We start from the raw sequence: 17,807 nt of genomic DNA, 5'->3' as shown, positions 1-17,807 counted from the left end.
ATTAAAACAAGATGGCGGGAGCCTGAGTTCTCTAAAGTTAAGCTCCTCCGTTTCTCCCCGAAAGCCAAACTTCTGTCCCTTCTGCAGAACTGAAATGATTTCCATAGCATTTCATATTCTGAGAAGCAGTTTTTATCTCTTTTTTGTGTATGATATAGAAAAATAATTGTGATTTTGTGTATGACATGCATTAAGTATTCACATCTTATAAGAGAGAATAAAAGAGAAAACATTACCTTGAACTCTAAGTATCTAGTGATGGTCATCAGTATTTTATGCTCACTAATGTAAATCCTTTTCATATGTGCTTAAAAACATACATATACATTTATGTACAGATATTTATATATTATTTGCTATGAACAGATTATTTGATAATCTGATTTTATTTTATCTCTGTTCAACCCTATGTTATGCTATGTTTTTCTTTTAATAAATATAAATATATACCGTTCTTTTGGGTGGTTTATACATATTCCATTATAAAAATAGTCAATAGTTTGTTAAAACAAAATCTGATCAATTAACATTTTATAACTTTCTTTGATTGTTAATATTTAGCATTACAACCTATGCTTTTTCAAGAATAATCGATGAACCTTACTAGCATATTAACTGTTTGTAAATAGTGTTAATACCTGTGAGGGGCACGTGCGAAGACTTTAGTTTAGATTGTGTTCTGGAACTTATTCCATAAGATGACTTCCTCTGACCTAATAGTGACTTGCATGTGTTAGAGTACAGAAGAGAGGAGGAGACAAGGCATGGCTAGTGCGGAGTATTGTGAGTGGTTAGGCTAGAGTTTAGATACATAAAATAACTGTGTTCACATATCTGAAGATCCAAGTTCTCCCCCTAGACTGAAAAAAGGCAGAAGAGGCCCAACTGCCTGAAAATGAAACTAGAGAATTCCAAATAAGCAGAAGGTCAGGAGATAGCATATTGAAGTCATTTCATCGTTGTCTCTTGAGGTGCTGAGTTTCCCATCTCTAGGGGCAATGTGTAAAGACCAGGTCACCATCTAGATGCCGCTATGAATAGAAATTCCATCTAGGGAAAAGTTTGTACCATAGTCTTTTCCCCAATACAGATGTATTGGGCGGCATTTATATGGGCACAACACTCCCATCAGTAAACTTGACTTTGCCAAAACCTAAAAGTCTTTTTCAGAGAAGTGCTTTATTGGCTGATAGTGCTAAAACTCCTAATGGTCTGTCAATAACTGCCGTCCATCCTGGGTATAGCATAAAGAGAAGGGGAACCGACGGCATCCTGGCTCACTGGCTAGTGATGCTTGCCTGATTCTGTCCTCACAAGTGAACCTGGCAGATCCTGATGTGCCCCAGTGATCAGAGCTCTCCGTCCTGAACCTGACGTCTCGTGTGCAACCCCACACACCTATCCTACATGCCCTTCCCCACCTCACTTTTGCTCTGCTCTTTCTAAACTTGGTCGCCACTATTGTCTTTGACATCTACAATTCTTCTCATTACAAAGTAAGAAAGTGTCTCCAGATGACCCAGACGTGGAAAAGAACATGAAAAGGAGTCTTCTAGCTAATAAAATAGTAATGGCCTCTAAGTGAATCAGAAGATTCCATCTTAAATTATAATTAGGGAGCTATACCTGCGGGACACTTTCTCACCTACGAGATGTTTGAAAATTAAAGGGTTTGAAGAAAGTTCATGTAAGCACAGTTCAGGGAAAGAGGTCCAGACTGGATGTTGAATTTGGTGATATCTTCCCAAGGTTAAAATGTTTATATTCTATTCCACGAATATCATTCGAATCTCTCTTTTCCTAGCTTATTATGGAAACAACTGTGGTATGTTGAAGCATCCATCCTTGTTGAGAACAAACTCATGTCAGTAGGCAAGCTGCTCCCTTGCCAAAGTATTCTTTGAAGCATTACTGGCAAAAGAAAAGCTGAAAATCACCCAGATGTCCACAAGTGATGCATTCTGTCAGTATTTACTTTAGATCTACTGTATAGCAGCCAGTACTCAGGGGCCTGGGGTTATCTCCTTGGATAAAATGAAGATCTCTGGCCTCCCAGGATCTCCATCCTAATGCATCAAGGTAGGACCATCAAGACATAGTGGATATTTGTTTTAACCAATTGTTTGATGTATTTATAATCATGTGATGTTTGTGTGTGTGTGAGCACACGCATGCACTCGTGTGTGTGTGTGTGTGTGTGTGTGTGTGTACACATGTATGCTGATGTGCATGCATGCAGAGGCCAGAAGATGTCAGGCGTCCTGTTCCATTGCTCTATGCTGTATACTCTTGATACAATTCCTCTCAACCCAAAGATTTCTGGTTTTGGTTAGGTTGGCTGGTCAGCAAGCCCCCATGATCCTCTTGTTTCCGTCTTCTCATGCCAGTGTTACAGTACATACAGGGTTGTGCCCAATGTGTACATGGCTGGAGGAATCCAAACTCTGATCTTTCAGCTTGTATAGCAAGTAAGCCATCTCCCTTTTATTTTTTTTCTGATACTTTATTTTACAGGATGTGGATGTGTGTGAGTTTGCTTGCATTTTTAAACATTTTTAGAAATATTAGCCAAGAAACCTCAATGTCAGGAGTGGCTATTGGGGTTTTCTTTTTGTAATCAGCTTCAGGTCCTGCTTAGTTTTGTTATTAGCAAATGCGACTTGTGTAAGACAAAAACTTAGGGGTGATCAGACAGAAGACAGTTATAAAGCCAAATCAATAATACAGCCAGAGAACTAAGGCTCCTACTTCAAAGGAAAAGGACAATTCTTCAACCTGTCTGTAGCTACCTAAATGAAACTGATTGGATGTTTAATGCTGTCCAGACTGTGGGAATGGCATCAGAATTCATACTGAAGTACTCAGACCACAGCTGTGTCTTGACGTGGGCCTGCGGAATTCCAGGCTTCAGGCAGGGTAGACTTGCCCTCCCTTGCAGAGCAGTAGGAAGGCAGATGGCAACTGTGAAGGCTCAGCAGAAGAATCTTGAGCTCAGTTCTGATTCTGTCAGTGGTGACGTTTCCTTCACCCCGTGGAAATCTCAGTCCCTCCTCTGGACCATGGTGAACTTATGTAAGAGTTTTTTACTTAAAAGTGTAGCCCACCACCAACATTTAATGAGCCTATATTCTGGAAAGTCCTTGGTGACAGGGAAAAGATTTGAGAACCTAAAATTCTCTAGAATCTTTGAGAAGATCTCTCCCATTCTCCAGTCAGCTTTCCCTACGCCTGTAAGCATACATGTATCATGTATGTACTTGAATATCTATTTTGTGTAGGTTCAAGCATTGTGCTTGTGCTATTTCAATTCCAGGACTATAGAAAAGATTTGTCTTTAAAAGATAACTAGAAGTTATTTTTTAATGTACCCACTTGATAATATAATCTGATATGTTGATTAAAAATGAAAATGATAGGAGTACAACATCATTTCTTGCCTTCTGGAAGTTGGGTTTCTGTCGGACGCACAGACATGGACCTTGCCTCAGGCTTAGGGTTATAAATATAGAGGAGAAGGTGTGATTGCTACAGATGAGATTCCATGTTTGTGCGCTAGAGGGATGTCGGCCATGAAGAGCCTATGAGGGCTGGATTGATAAGCCATCTTGTTTGATCATCTATAAGAAGGCAGTGAAAACCCATTCTGAGTAGAATATGTAACTTGGAATCTCCCTCCAGCTAGGATTAAACCAGTCCTGTCCATGGTGGATTCAGGGTCTGTTGTATAAAGCCAACGAGGATCTCATAGGTCAAACAAAAAGAAGGGATGCAAAGCCAGCTTGCCACCAGGAGAAGATAAGTGCCACAAAGAAGGTTCCAGGGATTTGGGGTTTGGGACACTTGCTGTGAGTTCTCTCTTCTTACTTGTTTTCTGACCAATTGGAAAATGAATGAGTATGTTTACATTTCTTCCACTTGTCTTACCCAAGCCAGAGGCCAGCTGGGGAGACCGATTTGTTCCCTGTCCAAGGCGCCAGCCATCTCTTCCCTCTGCGTCTCTTTCTCTTTCTTGGCTGCCAGGTTCCTTTAGTCCTGCCAGACTTTCCCTCCTGTCTCATCAGCCTCTCTCCTGGCTCAGGCTGTGCTCAGTACGGCCAGCAGCCCCACTACATGTGTGCACGGCCTTGCTCCCAAGGTCCCTCCCTTCCTTGTGTTGTCACTACTTTCTTAGGTAGGGTTCATGTTCAGAGGTCTTAGGCTTTCTCCTTTCTGTTGGCCACTTTCAGAACTGAGCAGATGCAGATGGTGTTGGCTCCCTGCTTTGCACAAGCATCCAAACCTCTGTGAATAATGTCCCTCTGCCACAGAGGATTCTTTTGGGTGTCTTCATCGTCCCTGGGCTGCTTTGAACATCCAGTGTTTGCTGTCGGCTGCCCAGGCCTCAGCTCTTACTTTGTTCTTTCATTGTGATGGTAGTTTCTCAAGTGTCAGTCATGTTGAAGATGCCTTTCTGTGTGTCTTCTGAGTCCAAAGGTGGACTTTTTTTAGATGTTCTCTCTGAGGCACATGCTGTAATTTATTACAGTGCGTTTTAAAATAAAGATATAGCGATTAGAGGGCCCTGTACTATCTGTGACTCTTCTGTGTTCTATGAAGTGTCTGTGGGCACCTGTTCCTTTCTCTACATCTCCCTCATTCATCTAATATTGTGGTCCCTTTCAAGCTGCTGCTGGTGTCTCAGCCTCAAGGGTTCCTATCATCAGGGCCCGCTGGCCTGACCACTCGTTGTGCCAGGCCCTAAGGACTTCCTTTCGCTTTCATCACTGGATAGAGATGATCTGGTGGGGCAGTTCTCAGCCAATAAGGACAAACATTTGTGGAATTGTGCACCAGATGAAGATCTCAGCCTTCCTCATCTGCACAAATTTACGTCATAATACTTTAAGATACCATTATCATTTTCTCCCTCACTGGCTTCCTTTCGTTTTCCTTCCCTCAGTGCCTCTTGTGCCCTCTTTCTAGCTCCCCTCTCATCTTCCCTCCTTCCTTCTCTCGCTTCTATTTTTCATTCTCTCCATCTCCCGTCCTTCTTTCTTTCCAATTATTTTTCTTTCTTTATATGTTCAGGTTTGTTTTTCTTTTCTTAAATTAAGCTTTGATCTCAAAGTCTGCTTTGTCGAGATGCTCAAAACAGACCCTGCCCAGAGTCTTCTCACAGTTCAGTAGAGGAGTCCCGACTTTTCTGAGACCCTCTATTGACTCTCCAGGTTGAAACAGTTTAGATTCCACATAAAATATGTGTTGTTTACCCAGGCTCTTCATGCTCTGCATACTGTTACAGTCCTTGAGGAGCTTGTCAGTGACAAGTAAGATAAATGAATAAAGAGGACTTTACAAGTGTTTAAAAGCTAAGTATAGCATGTGCTGCCCACTACTTAATTAAACAGACCTGCGCTTAGCCTAGGAGCTCAATGGTGGAAACGTCTAGGCTCCCCTCCCCTAACACCCCACTGCAAGCACCAGCGCTCAGGATGTTAGAAATTCCTTGGTAGTCTGCAGTTGCTAGCTCTTTAGCCAGATCCAACGCTCTGGTGCTGATTGAAGCAGTATGGACTGGAGCGGGTGGCTCGGGAGTTGATAGTGGGGTTAGTGAACGACACGCACCCCTTTGAACCTTGAGGATTGCCAAGGATGACTTGTGAGTTTACGGTAGGGTTAGTGCTTTGAACCTCAGTCAAGACTCCATGGATTTCATCCTTCTCACCAGGAATGTTAAACTCATGTGAGCTGCTTCTCTTTTATGTTCAGACAGTCTTTCCGGAGTCCCAGCTCATTTCCAGAATAATCTTGTTTTTTTTTTCTTTTTATGAGGGAACCAATCCGCAAAGATTCAAGTGTAGTATACAGGTGTCCCACAAGCAAGCTACCATCCTAGACAGTAGGGCTTGAGTCTCTCTGTCTCAATTTCCTCTTCAGGTAAGCCAGGATAATAATCACCTCTATGGGTTAGTACTCAGTAATACACATTTACCTAGCTTTTTACTGTCACGGGCTTCTGTCCTTATTAAAGTAGGCCTCCATCCCAACCTTTGTCACAGGGCTGTTGTGCCAGGTAACTAAGATGATATAGCAGCGCACCATTCCTGGTACGGCAAGGGCCAGGTAAGCAGAGTGATAACTATTGACATTGGCAAGTGGCCCATTCTGCAGAGGCCCACATTCTTCCTCACACTGTGAGGGAACTCATGCTCCCTACAATGTACAGAGTGTAGAGGTCTCTCCCTGTCAGTCATCACCCACCCTCAGTAAGCTGTGCTGGCTGTAGCAGGACAGAGAAGACACTGGCTTTAATCCTTGTGCATGACCCTCCAGAGAATTCCCCCAGCTTCCTAAGAAGCGGGGAAGCTGCTTGATAGGATAACCTTCCTCTTCTGATGTTAGCAGGAGAGAGAGAGAGAGAGAGAGAGAGAGAGAGAGAGAGAGAGAGACTACAAAACTGCAAGTTCTACTCTCTAAAGGAACCAGGAGAGTAGTCAGCATCTGCCCAGGATGAAGACCCCATTCCTATGCTTGCCCATTCCCGAGAGGCAGAAACTGAGTCATGGAACTGATTCGCTGGGACTCACAGCAGATATTTGATAGAAACAAACTGAGTGCTGGGCAGGTGCTGCTTCTCCAGACTATGACAGATGTCGTTCAAGACAGTGAGAAGCCTGCAGTATCTGTAGAAGGGAGACCAGTGGTCTTTGAGTATATTATTCCCATACAAAAGAGAGGTATATGCTTGGGGATGATCCGGGACGATTTTGTCTGGGATTTCTGAAGAAGAAAAAAGTCTGACAGAAATTTTTTACATTTCATGGGAAGTAATAACAAAAAAATGTGATGGCAGAATGGGGAAGTGAGGCCTGGGAGAGAAGAGGCCAGTCCACATTTGTGAACAGACACCAGTACCCTGGCCCATTTCCCCAGAGATATCACAGTTTGGCATACATAGTGTACGGGTGTGGTTCTATCCTAAAGCCCTCCCCTTATTTCCAGAACTGATAGGATCTTCTTAGATATGAGGGTGAGTGGTTAGTTCAAATATTTTTTCTGTTTCTTTCACATACAATAAAGAATAAAGAAAGTGACATCCACATAGTATGTCTTGAGTTGCATTTTTTTCTTTTTTGTGAGTTTTTTTTTTAAATTTATTTATTAAAGATTTCTGTCTCTTCCCCGCCACCGCCTCCCATTTTCCCTCCCCCTCCCCCAATCAAGTGCCTCTCCCTCCTCAGCCCGAAGAGCAATCAGTGTTCCCTGCCCTGTGGTAAGACCAAGGAACCCCCACCTCCATCCAGTTCTAGTCAGGTGAGCATCCAAACTGCCTAGGCTCCTACAAAGCCAGTACGTGCAGTAGGATCAGAAACCCATTGCCATTGTTCTTGAGTTGAGTTGCATTTTTGTTTGTAGTCATGAGTAGACGGGTTGGCTGTAGCACCTGCCTATCCTTGCCTCCTTCTACTCATATCCAAGCCAACTTTCAACTCTTAGCTGCAAAGGAGCATAGCTTTAGCTGTGGGGACTCTCTCCTGCCTCTGGGTATTCATGTAACCCCCCCTTCACTCCCATTCTCTTCCCACACTGCTATAGTCGGTCCTCCTTACCCATGTGTCTTATTGACCTTTGCTTTGGCCTCTGCAGCTGGATTCATTCCTTACTCTTCATATTGCTACTGTCAGATCCTGAAATTACAAATCTGGATTTTTTTTTCCCCTGTTCCTACATTCACGAGAAGAATGATTACGAACTTAGGAGCTCTTTCTCATTGCCAAGTAAACTTAGAACAATTATTTCAACTGTGCGTGTTTGTGTGTTAGAGGTACAGAGGTGTAAGTATCTATGTGTGTTCTTTGTGCATATGATTTTAGAGCCCAGAGGTCAACCTGGATACTGTTCCTCAGGAAACATCTACCTTGGATTTTCAGACAGGGTCTCTCACTGGGATCTGGGATTCACCAATTGGCCAGACTGCTGAGCCAGCAATTCCTACAGAGATTCTTGTCTCTGCTTCCCCAGTGCTAGGATTATAGGTGTGTACCAGCACCCCTAGAATTTTACACATATGCTGATGATCAACTAAGCATCTCCCCGGCCCCCAAAAGTAAGGTTTTGAAAAGTACATGCTACATACACTTAACCTGGCACACAATTATTCCAGTCATTGATCAGCACAAAATGACTTTCTGAACAGTTGTCCGTAATAAACACTTGACCTCTCTGATTCCTGCTCTTACATGGAGCCTCCTCTTATTGATTCCTGTAGCCTCTTCATCTCCTGCTTATTTTATTGTCCACTGTGACCTAATCATTTGTTGACTGAGGGTTCTGTGCTACCTGGTCCTGCAGCCGTTCAGTCCCAAAGAAATACACATAGGCCTACATTAATTATAAACTCATTGGCCTAGTAGCTCAGGCTTCTTATTAGCTCTTATAACTTATAGTAGCTCACAATTCTTCGCTTTGTTAGCCACATGGTGTGGTACCTTTCTAGGCGAGGCAGTCACAGTTTGTTTCATTTGCTGCTGGGTCACAACTGCAGACTTAATCTTTCTCTTCCCAGAATTCTCATCGCCCCACCTCTATTTCCTGTCTGGTCGTCCCGCCTATACTTCCTGCCTGGCTACTGGCCAATCAGCGTTTATTTAAAATACAAGTGACAGGGTACAGACCATTATCCCACAGCATTCATTGAAATCCAGATCCTACTCAATTAAGATTCACTGTCATCTAAGTTTCATGAATATTCAGAGGGGCCCGATTCGTTCATCCTTATTCTATGGTTGTCAGCCAGTTTCTCATCTTTTACTTGCAGACAGGAACTTTCCATTGTACTCAGATCAGGTAGAGAATGACACATAGAAAAATTCTGCAATGTTTTAGATTCCCCTGCTGGGAATGAGGGAAAAGAGAAAGCCTCCTAGAAAAGAACTGTAATTACCATGGCGTGGTGTGGTCTTCCTTTCCCATGGTAACAAATCTTATTGTATGCGACTTTCCTTCTGTTTTTTAAACCACACTTAATGTAGGTTTTAATGCTAATATCATCTAGATGACGGGCCAAACCTTGATTTCTTATTGCCACCTGACTAAGATAGGTATAAAGTTTTAATATTACACTTTTATAGCTATGCATTGTCATTAGGCTATGGCATCTACTAGTCAATCAAAGATTTCATCTTGTTTTGAAAACTCCGTGGATAGAGCCTTTTGAAATATCAGAGGGATACAGAATCTAGCACCTTTGTACACACAGTGTTTATCAATTATTTTAGTTAATGGATAAAGTCTTGGTTTTCCACGTTTACTTTTGGTACTGGTAAAAGCCTTCCAAAGTCCCCTGGTATTCCAAAGGCTAGGGAAGAGTGATAAAATGCCCTTCATTACACCTAGCTACTCCTTATTCACGATGAGGTAATTGGGCAGGTTGGCACTAGGTCCGGTTTACTGAGAAATAGAATATTCCTTAAAGAAGAACAAATTGACTTGCTAGGAGCTCCATATTTGTCTCAGCAATCATGATGTCACATATAGAAAAAAGAGTCAAACACAGATGGACAGAGATGGGAGCTTCAAAGTGACAGATTGGGACCTAGGTGACTCCCTAATCAAGTCCCTGTGTTCTTAGATGCTGTATATCAGAAAAGTTGTCCATCTCCAAGTCCCCATGAACGGTTTCAGGTTCTCCGTTAGGTCTGCCCCGAAGACCTGCTGCTGTGTGGTGGATCTTTCATGTGCCCTTTGGTTGGAGGGACGTGGGCCACCTGCTGAAACTCTACAGAGTTTGAAAAACTGGCATCCTACAGGTTTTCTTTTGTTGACCATTAAGGAGTATTATTTTACCATTTCTTATACTTCCTGGCTTTTCTTTGTATGGTAGAAAAACAATATAACTGGGCAGGGATGCAGTGAGTAGTGCAGATTGTGGGGGCAGGATACAAAAAGAAGTCCATTTTCAATTCACGTTAAAGGAGCCAGATTGCCCAGTTGTTTTATGGGACCTAACATGATCACCCAGGCTGTAAGGGCTCGGTCACAGTTTAAGTGATCTGTTACAAGCAAGGTAAATAAAAATAGTCTGAAGTATCAGACCAAACTCAATTTTTCACCTCTGTTTTACACTCTTCTCTCATCCCAGACTAATCAAAAGAAGCTTCTTCCGCTCACGATTGCTCTGTGTACATTTCCCCCAGATCTGGTATTCATATGAACAATGTGGTTTATTTATATTTCAGCACCAAATTGGAAAGATGACATCATTCATTTACAGTCTTCATCCCTTGACATGCCTACTCTCTCACACCTCATCTCGGCGGACACATTTAGGGCTGCATACAGCATCTTGTTTAGCTTGCGCATTCTTTTATGGAACACAGTTCAAAGGTAGGGAGCTTTAGGATTGTCACTGGGAAGAGGATGACCTCATAAAGTCACAGGGGCTCCCCTGAAGGATAAGGGCATTACGATGTTTACACTAGCAGTGTTATTATTTGTTCCTTTAGCCTTGATCGCTTGTTCTTGGGCTTGCCCTTCCTTCTCCGCCATCACAGACCTCATAGCTCCCTTCAGGCCCCTAGAGTTCTATTTGGAAGAAGCTGTTCCAGATTTATTAATCAGCGAGTTCAAAAGTACAGTGCTCCGTGGTGATACTGGGGTTTTAGATGTGAGTGCTGGGCTTCGGCACCTCCTGTCTAATGGCAGGAGGACTAAGGAGAATCTTGTCCACAAGGGCTCTACTGGCCTGCTCTTTCCCAGAGTCCTCACTTGTCCATTGGACAAATGAAGAATGGAAATTCTGTCAGCTGCCATAGAGTGCCTGGATTTTTTTATTTAATTTTTAAGTTGTTCTATTTTATATATTTTTATTTTTTTATCATATACATGCATATTTATGCTCACTTTGGGACCTTTCAAATATTGTACACTTTTTAAAAGATGGAACGAATAAATTATGAGGCATCCTTTGGCAGGTGGAGCTGGCACATGAGGTGTTTCCAAAGCTTAACAGACCCTGGGTACTTAAGGGATAGCTCTTTCCACCTGTTCAGCTGTTGGCTTTCTCTGCTAGCAGCCTGACAAGGAAAGGGGCCTGGAGTTTGAAAATTGAAAGACCCAGAAATGTCCATGCCCTTTGTTAAGAAATGACTCTTGAGGCTAAAGCCTGTGTCTTCCTTTCCTGGCTGCCAAATGACAGTAGTAATAATTCTTCCAAAGGAAGTTTGGAAAGCACAACTGGGCATGAAAAAATACCATGAGCATGTACTACTTTAGGTCCATAATACTCTTTGCTATTAAATAATTATTTTTATTGATTTTTATTGAGCTCTACACTTTTCTCTGCTTCCCTCCCTGCTCTCCCCTTCCCTCTTCAATCCTCCCCCAAGGTCCCCATGCTCCCTATTTACTCAGGAGATCTTGTCTTTTTCTACCTTCCATGTAGATTAGATCTATTAAATAATTATTTATATTGCACAGTAAACTTCTGACTGGTTGGAATCCCTAATTGGCCCCCAACTTCTGGCTCTCGGAGAATACTGATGGTCGTCCACTGTCATCTTGGACTGTTATAGCAACCCACACTATGTCCTCAACTCTTGGTAACCTATCCTACTGAAGAAAGACGTACAGCCCCTGTCTATCATGGCAGCATCCTTCATCCTTCCAGCTACTCCTTGAAGCAGTATCAGCTTGGTGTTTGCTTCTGCAGTCCAAGCTTCAAGGGTAGGCACAAGGAAAGCACCTAGAGGAGGCCGAGATTATTGCCCCGTGGCAGAAAATAGGCTTAGTATGTACAGTGCCCTGGGTTCAATTCCCAGCACTGCTAAAGAGAAAGACGAAAGAAAAAATAAAAAGATAGGAAGAAACAAAGGAACGGTCGAAGTGAAAGAAAGAAAAGAAGAAAGAGAACGAGAAGAAAGGAGGAAGAGAAAGAAAGTAAAAGAAGGGAGGAAGAAAAAGAGAGTAAAAAAAGGAGGAAGAGAAAGAGAGAGAGAAAGGAAGAAATGAAGGAAGGAAGGAGGGAGGGAGGGAGGGAGGGAGGGAGGGAGGGAGGAAGGAAGGAAGGAAGGAACAAGAGCAGGCTGCTGCAGAATGTGCTGTGAATTAGTGAGACTCGAGAGTTAGGATGAAGGAAAAACCAAGGAGAAGAACTGCAGGCAGAGAACACAGCACACACAAAGGAGAAAGTTTGTAGTGCAGGATGACAGTGAAGACGGTAATAAAGGCATTGGGCTGAGACTTGCTCCTCACAACAATCCCAGGAAGGATCCCTCCCATTTTAGAGATAAGGAAGTTGAGGCTTAGTTAATCCCCTTAGGACAGCAGAGCCAGCACGTTAGGTGGAGCAACACTTGAATCTGGGTAGTCCTATCCTTAAGTCCAGACTCTCTGACTTTCCGGGCGAGCTGATTTCTTCTGCTGACCTTCTGAATGGGCTTCGGGCATTTTTTTTTTTTGTGTGTTATTGTGGCCTCGTTAATTCAATTCATCCCTGTTCTTTTTCTTGCCCTGAAACAAAGGAATATAGCCCTGTGGCTCTTGGGACTTAACTATGAGTCCCAGTCTCCGTTATGACAAACACCACATGATTAGAGCAGTCAGCCTGTTTTCCACTGACTTGGCACCAGTTCCCGCAAAGAACAATGGCAGCTAAATGTCTGTAGACAACCTTTCCCGAGATACTGTCACGTTGCAGCAGTGACCCGTCTCCGTCAATGTCCCTGCGTTATGTCCCTGCGTTTGGCGGCTTTGGAGTGGACTTCCCTTCCTTGTCCTTGGAGAATATTGTTTGTCATTCTGCTTTTCCACACAGTCCTCTCCCAGCATTCCTTCCAAGGCTTCCTTCTGACCTTCTCTAGAATGTAGGATGTATCGGTGGGCACTTTGGGGTTGCTAACTCCAAATGGCTGATTGTACCTTAGGATGTATCTACCCCCCCCCCCCCAAAAGAACATTGACATGGACAGATGTCACATAGCTTCAAGAGTATGATGAAGCTTCCTTTACTAAAGCTTCTTATTAGGTTTCAGTGTGCCTAGAAATGAGAACCTTGGGAGTGGAGTAATTGAAGCCCTTCTTGTAGGTGCTGTCAGTGTGCCGTGTCTGGTGGCTTTGTTGTCTACCTCCTGATAGGCTCTCCTCTGCTTTTCCTTCTGCACAGACCCAGAACAGAATGAAGCTGATGGCAGACAACTATGACGACCATCACCATTACCACCACCACCATCACCACCACCACCGATCTCCTGGGAGGTCACAGCATTCCAACCACAGGCCCTCTCCGGACCAGGTCAGTTTCATTGCTGCGCACCTCTAGAACCCCTCTTACGCTTTGGGTATTTTAAGATAAAATAAATAATCCTCAAGAAATAATAAACAGCATAAAGTGATACGTTCTTTGAACTGAAACTAATAGCTTTGGTATTTATTTCCATCACTCAAGGAATCTAAATGTTTTTCTTTCTCCTTCCTCTTTAAGGTTTTGTCTTTTCTTGTTTATGTTATGCAGTTTCTTTCCTCCCCTCCTTTCTTCTTTCATAGATAGGCAGCCTATTGCTGGCTCATATCTAATGGCTAATTATTTTGGAATGTCTCTTTCCAAGTTTTAAAAGAAACCACACTCTTCCCAAGAGCTTGGCAAGCAGAGAAACCTTGAGTTTTCTGAGCACTCTTGTAGTCAGTCCCTCCACGATGCAAGTTAATAGTGAGGTAAAATACCAAAGGAGAAATCCATTTTGCTGGCCTTTGAGTCAATGAAGTCAAGGAGCCTGGCTTCTTTGCTTTGAAGCCTGTCTTCTCCCTTGACTGAGGAAAACGAGGAAAAAGATAAAGCCATAAAACCAAAGAAGAAAAGAGGAGATGCCTGCAGTTTTCAGCTGCGCTCACACTCATTCCCCTACCTGCAAAAGCTGTAGTGCCTAGTAGGAAAGCTTCCGAAGGCGATGCACTTTTCCCGTCTGCAGAAGCTATAGGGACTAGCAGCAAAGCTCCCGAAGATGATGCATTTGCAGATTAATAAGTTAAATAAGAATAAGCAGAGCAACATAGTCAGTATCAGTAGTTTTTCTTCCTTTCTGTACCTTTGTATGAGCATAATATCGTGTATACAATAAATTCCAGTAGTTGTGGGGCATTAGGGAAAGGCACCTTTTTCTGTGTAAGCCGGCGCATCTCAGACTTTGGCAAGAAACAGTAATTAACTGTGTGTAGAGAAGGTGTCAGTGTTTGCTAGGAAGGTTGTGCTCATTATACCCCTGTCACTCTTTTCAGATGCCTCTCCTCTCTCGCTCACCTTACTAGCATCCCAAGGAAGTTAGTTAAGGTCTAGCCTTTAGAATGTTTTGTCAGGAATAAAACTCCAGGGGGAGCCAGTTCTATAGAGCACACACACCACTGAGATCCAAGCCTTTGTACCCTGAAGAATTTCCCCTCGGAGACCCCAGCACTGCAGAAGGTTTTTTTCTAGAACTTACGGGTTTCCAAAGCCACGAGCAGAAAGACTCTAGTTCATGGACTACATCCCTCTGAAACAGCTCTAGAGGCTGGTGACCTGGAAGATGGAAAGATTAATATGTGCCATTACCACACATGTCCTTGTTTTTGTCTGGTTTTGTGTGCAGCCTTTGGCACCTAGCACTGCGTGCTCACACCTGCTTATCCCAGCATGTCTGAGATGCTTCCCTCCCCTTGGCTACTGCCCTTTAGCACACTACCCTTTGTTCCTTGGCATTCTCCCATGAAAGGTCAATGTGAGACTTCATTGGTGGGAGGCCTGCAGACCTCATGATGGCTATCCTTCTGAGCCATGCATGCCAGAAGTCCCCCGTGGGTATCCCCCCCCCCCCCCCCGAGACATAGTTAACAGGGAGAGCTGGAACGGTACCAGAAAGAATTGGAATGAGTCATACAAGGACCTGCTGATATAACCAGACGTGTGTCCTAACATGCTCTCCTGGAAATAGTGGCCAGATCAAGTCTGTGTGCTTTGTGAATGGTTATTTCTCAGCCAACCTGTGCGTTGGCTGGCAGTGGGGTGTCTTGGCTGCTCAATTTGCCCCTGCCATGTGTCTACGTCACTAAATGTGTCCACAGAATAGCAGTTATTGTGCAGTGCTGGAGTTCCAAAACTTAGTACTCCCGGAACAGTGTCTGACTGAGACACGTCCCTAGGAACTTGGACACGTGTTTGTTACTGTCATCAACAGTGAATACTCTGAGCAACTCTTGGGCACGGAGATGGTAGCAGCATTGTCCTCAGGGGAAAATCCCATGCTCTGGTTGCTAGTCATTTACTCTGCCAAGTAATCCCTGGAGTAGACATTACGTGCCAGCACATACAGAGCCTGGAATAGAACACGCACGCGGGCCAGACAAACCCTGACTTCAAGGTGCTTATTGTCCAGCCCTAGAGCAACAATGCAGGTCCCTTAGTGTCTACTACTGAATTTTTTTCCTTGGTCATGTCAATCATAACAAGATAGATAATAAAAGGTTTAAGCTAATTAGGGCTATGGTTTCTGTACTTGGTAAAAGCAAAATGGCCTTACCTAGGAGGGGACTTTTACAGTTTGAAGTTGGCATCACTGAGGCTGCCACATTTCACCCTTTCAGTGGGCAAAGGAATGTTAAGCAAGGATCCCTGGTGGATATGGATGGCCTCAGAGACAGAAGCATTAGACTTCCTGAGCCAGAGTCCCTGTTAGACCATGGCCTCCAGATTTAGGAAATGGGGTCCTCCCCTGCACAGTATCAACAACCTAGATGTCAACATTAGCATTTTTATGGAACTCAGTCACAGAGTGTGGCAGTTGTGAAAGTTGTGAAAGTCTTCCCAAGTGATTGCAATCCCATGCATGATTGTGTAGGCGGTGGAAAGGGATACCCTGGGGGTGGAGCTACCCCATACATGATTCTGTAGGCTGTGGAAAGGGATGCCCTGGGGTTGGAGCTACTGGTTAACAGGAAGTGAGAGACCTGTATCAGAATGTGGCATCCTGGAGTCTAGACACTAAATTAGTATGGGTGAGATTCCATCGAGTGTCCACTGTGCAGAATTAGCTGAGCTGATATGAAGGAAAATGACTTCTTGCCTGGCCTTCTGGTCATTATCAGGTTCAACCAACCATGTCTTCTAGACAAGTGGCCACTGTTGCCATTGTTTCCTGAGGTCTATGAAGAGATCAGAAGACACAAAAATGAGGAACTATGAAAAATTCAGTCACTTTGCTATGTTTCCAGAGAAATTCATCTTTCTTTGGGAAACACAATTACCAGGCACTTGCAGACTTATAATTTTTTCCCATTTCTTTCCTGTCCATATGCCCTTTACTGTGATTTTTTTGATGTCTCTTAGAAAGAAACTGAATCTAAGCATTATAAGTCTAAACTCATGTTCCCCCAAGTAACTTCTAGAACATTAGTCCCATGAGAGATGTCTTGAGACAAAGATTTGGTGGGCCAAGAACTTTGGGAAAGTACTGTACATTTTAACTCTATCTCCTAGCATCCTGATGCCATTAGCAGATCAAAGGATCTAAAAGGCATATAATAAAGAAAGCTCTATAATTTTATTTAATCCAGCATTTCCCAGACTTATTTGATCATGGTTTTATTTTTTTTTCTAGTAACATCTGTGCTTTGAGAAATTGTGTTCTCAGACTAGCAGGTAAAACAGGAGACTACCTAGTTTAAAATATGATTGGTCCCATTTCTAGCAGAACTTTCACAGGGAGGAAAAGACTTTTAGGCACCAACCCTAGTGGTTCGCACTGTGGAAAGCGAAAGCGCCTCTTCCATTGTTTCCTGGAGGGTGAGGTTCTCACCCACAACCCAGATGATCTGAAGGACAGGACTCCTGAAATCAGGGTGAGGACTCATGAAATCAAGGACAGTCATATATACGCAGCCCTTGGGGATTGCCGAGTAAATGAGGAGGGAATAGTAGGACTTGAAGATCGATTGAAGAAGTCATGACAGTACCTCGGGCAAGCATTCTAACCCCTGCCTAAGAAAGGAACAGTTAAGAACTAGAGGCCAGTCACCCCAGGATGACTACAGTCATCATATCTAAGTAAAAAAGAACATCCCAACACTGTGACCAGAATGTAGGAAGCCGAAAAGAACATCCCAACACTGTGACCAGAATGTAGGAAGCCGAAAAGAACATCCCAACTCTGTGACCAAAATGTAGGAAGTCGAAAAGAACATCCCAACACTGTGACCAGATTGTAGGAAGGCCCTTTAGCCAAGAAGTAGCCACAAAGTGCACAGAAGCTATTTCTCACAGCACAGTAAGACCAGAGTAAATGGAACATGCTGGAGACACATTAGTGATTCACCTTTTATTGAACTTACCAAGGTTGATGTCATCAAATCCAGTGAAAACACAATCTCTCCTAAATGCCCTTTGCACCTGTAGTCATGAACATCACCTGCTCTTTCCCTTACATAGTAAGCATATTGGTGATACTGAATCTCTGCTTTCTTTTTTGTGGGCATCATAGAATGTTTACTGTCCCAGAAAAAAGGCACATTTTAGTGAGTCCTTTTTATTATCTTCCAAATTTGTGCTCAACCCATCAATGAGAAATCTGCATGGCACAGCAACATGTCCACTCAGACCAAGGATAGCTAGGCCGGTTCAGCCAGCCCTTCTAGCTAGGAATTTCTGTCCTGGGTACTGGACTGGGATAATAGATCTTTAAGGGTCCAGATCTCACTGCTTGCTCATTATAAATGCACGTATATATGTAAAGGCACCTGATGCTCTGATTATGGTGTGGAAGTGGGGCCTGGAGGACACAGAACCTGAGGATTTTAGAGCTGAA

At 43.4% G+C, this 17,807-nt stretch overlaps 1 protein-coding gene across 8 annotated transcripts in view; it reads left to right on the top strand.

The window, feature by feature from the left end:
- Positions 1-17,807, top strand: part of Erc2 (ELKS/RAB6-interacting/CAST family member 2) — an 892,417-nt gene that overhangs the window by 700,670 nt on the left and 173,940 nt on the right. For all 8 annotated transcript variants that reach the window (XM_041662605.1, XM_041662600.1, XM_041662604.1 and 5 more), the window contains one exon: positions 13,142-13,270. In XM_041662605.1, coding sequence (XP_041518539.1) covers positions 13,142-13,270 — 129 coding nt within the window. The remainder of the gene's footprint in view (positions 1-13,141; positions 13,271-17,807) is intronic.

This window comes from Microtus oregoni, unplaced genomic scaffold (assembly GCF_018167655.1).
Source record: "Microtus oregoni isolate MIOR12 unplaced genomic scaffold, Mior012 000013F_ref0000133, whole genome shotgun sequence".
Lineage (NCBI taxonomy): Eukaryota > Metazoa > Chordata > Mammalia > Rodentia > Cricetidae > Microtus > Microtus oregoni.
This window is presented reverse-complemented; position numbering and strand designations above follow the sequence as displayed.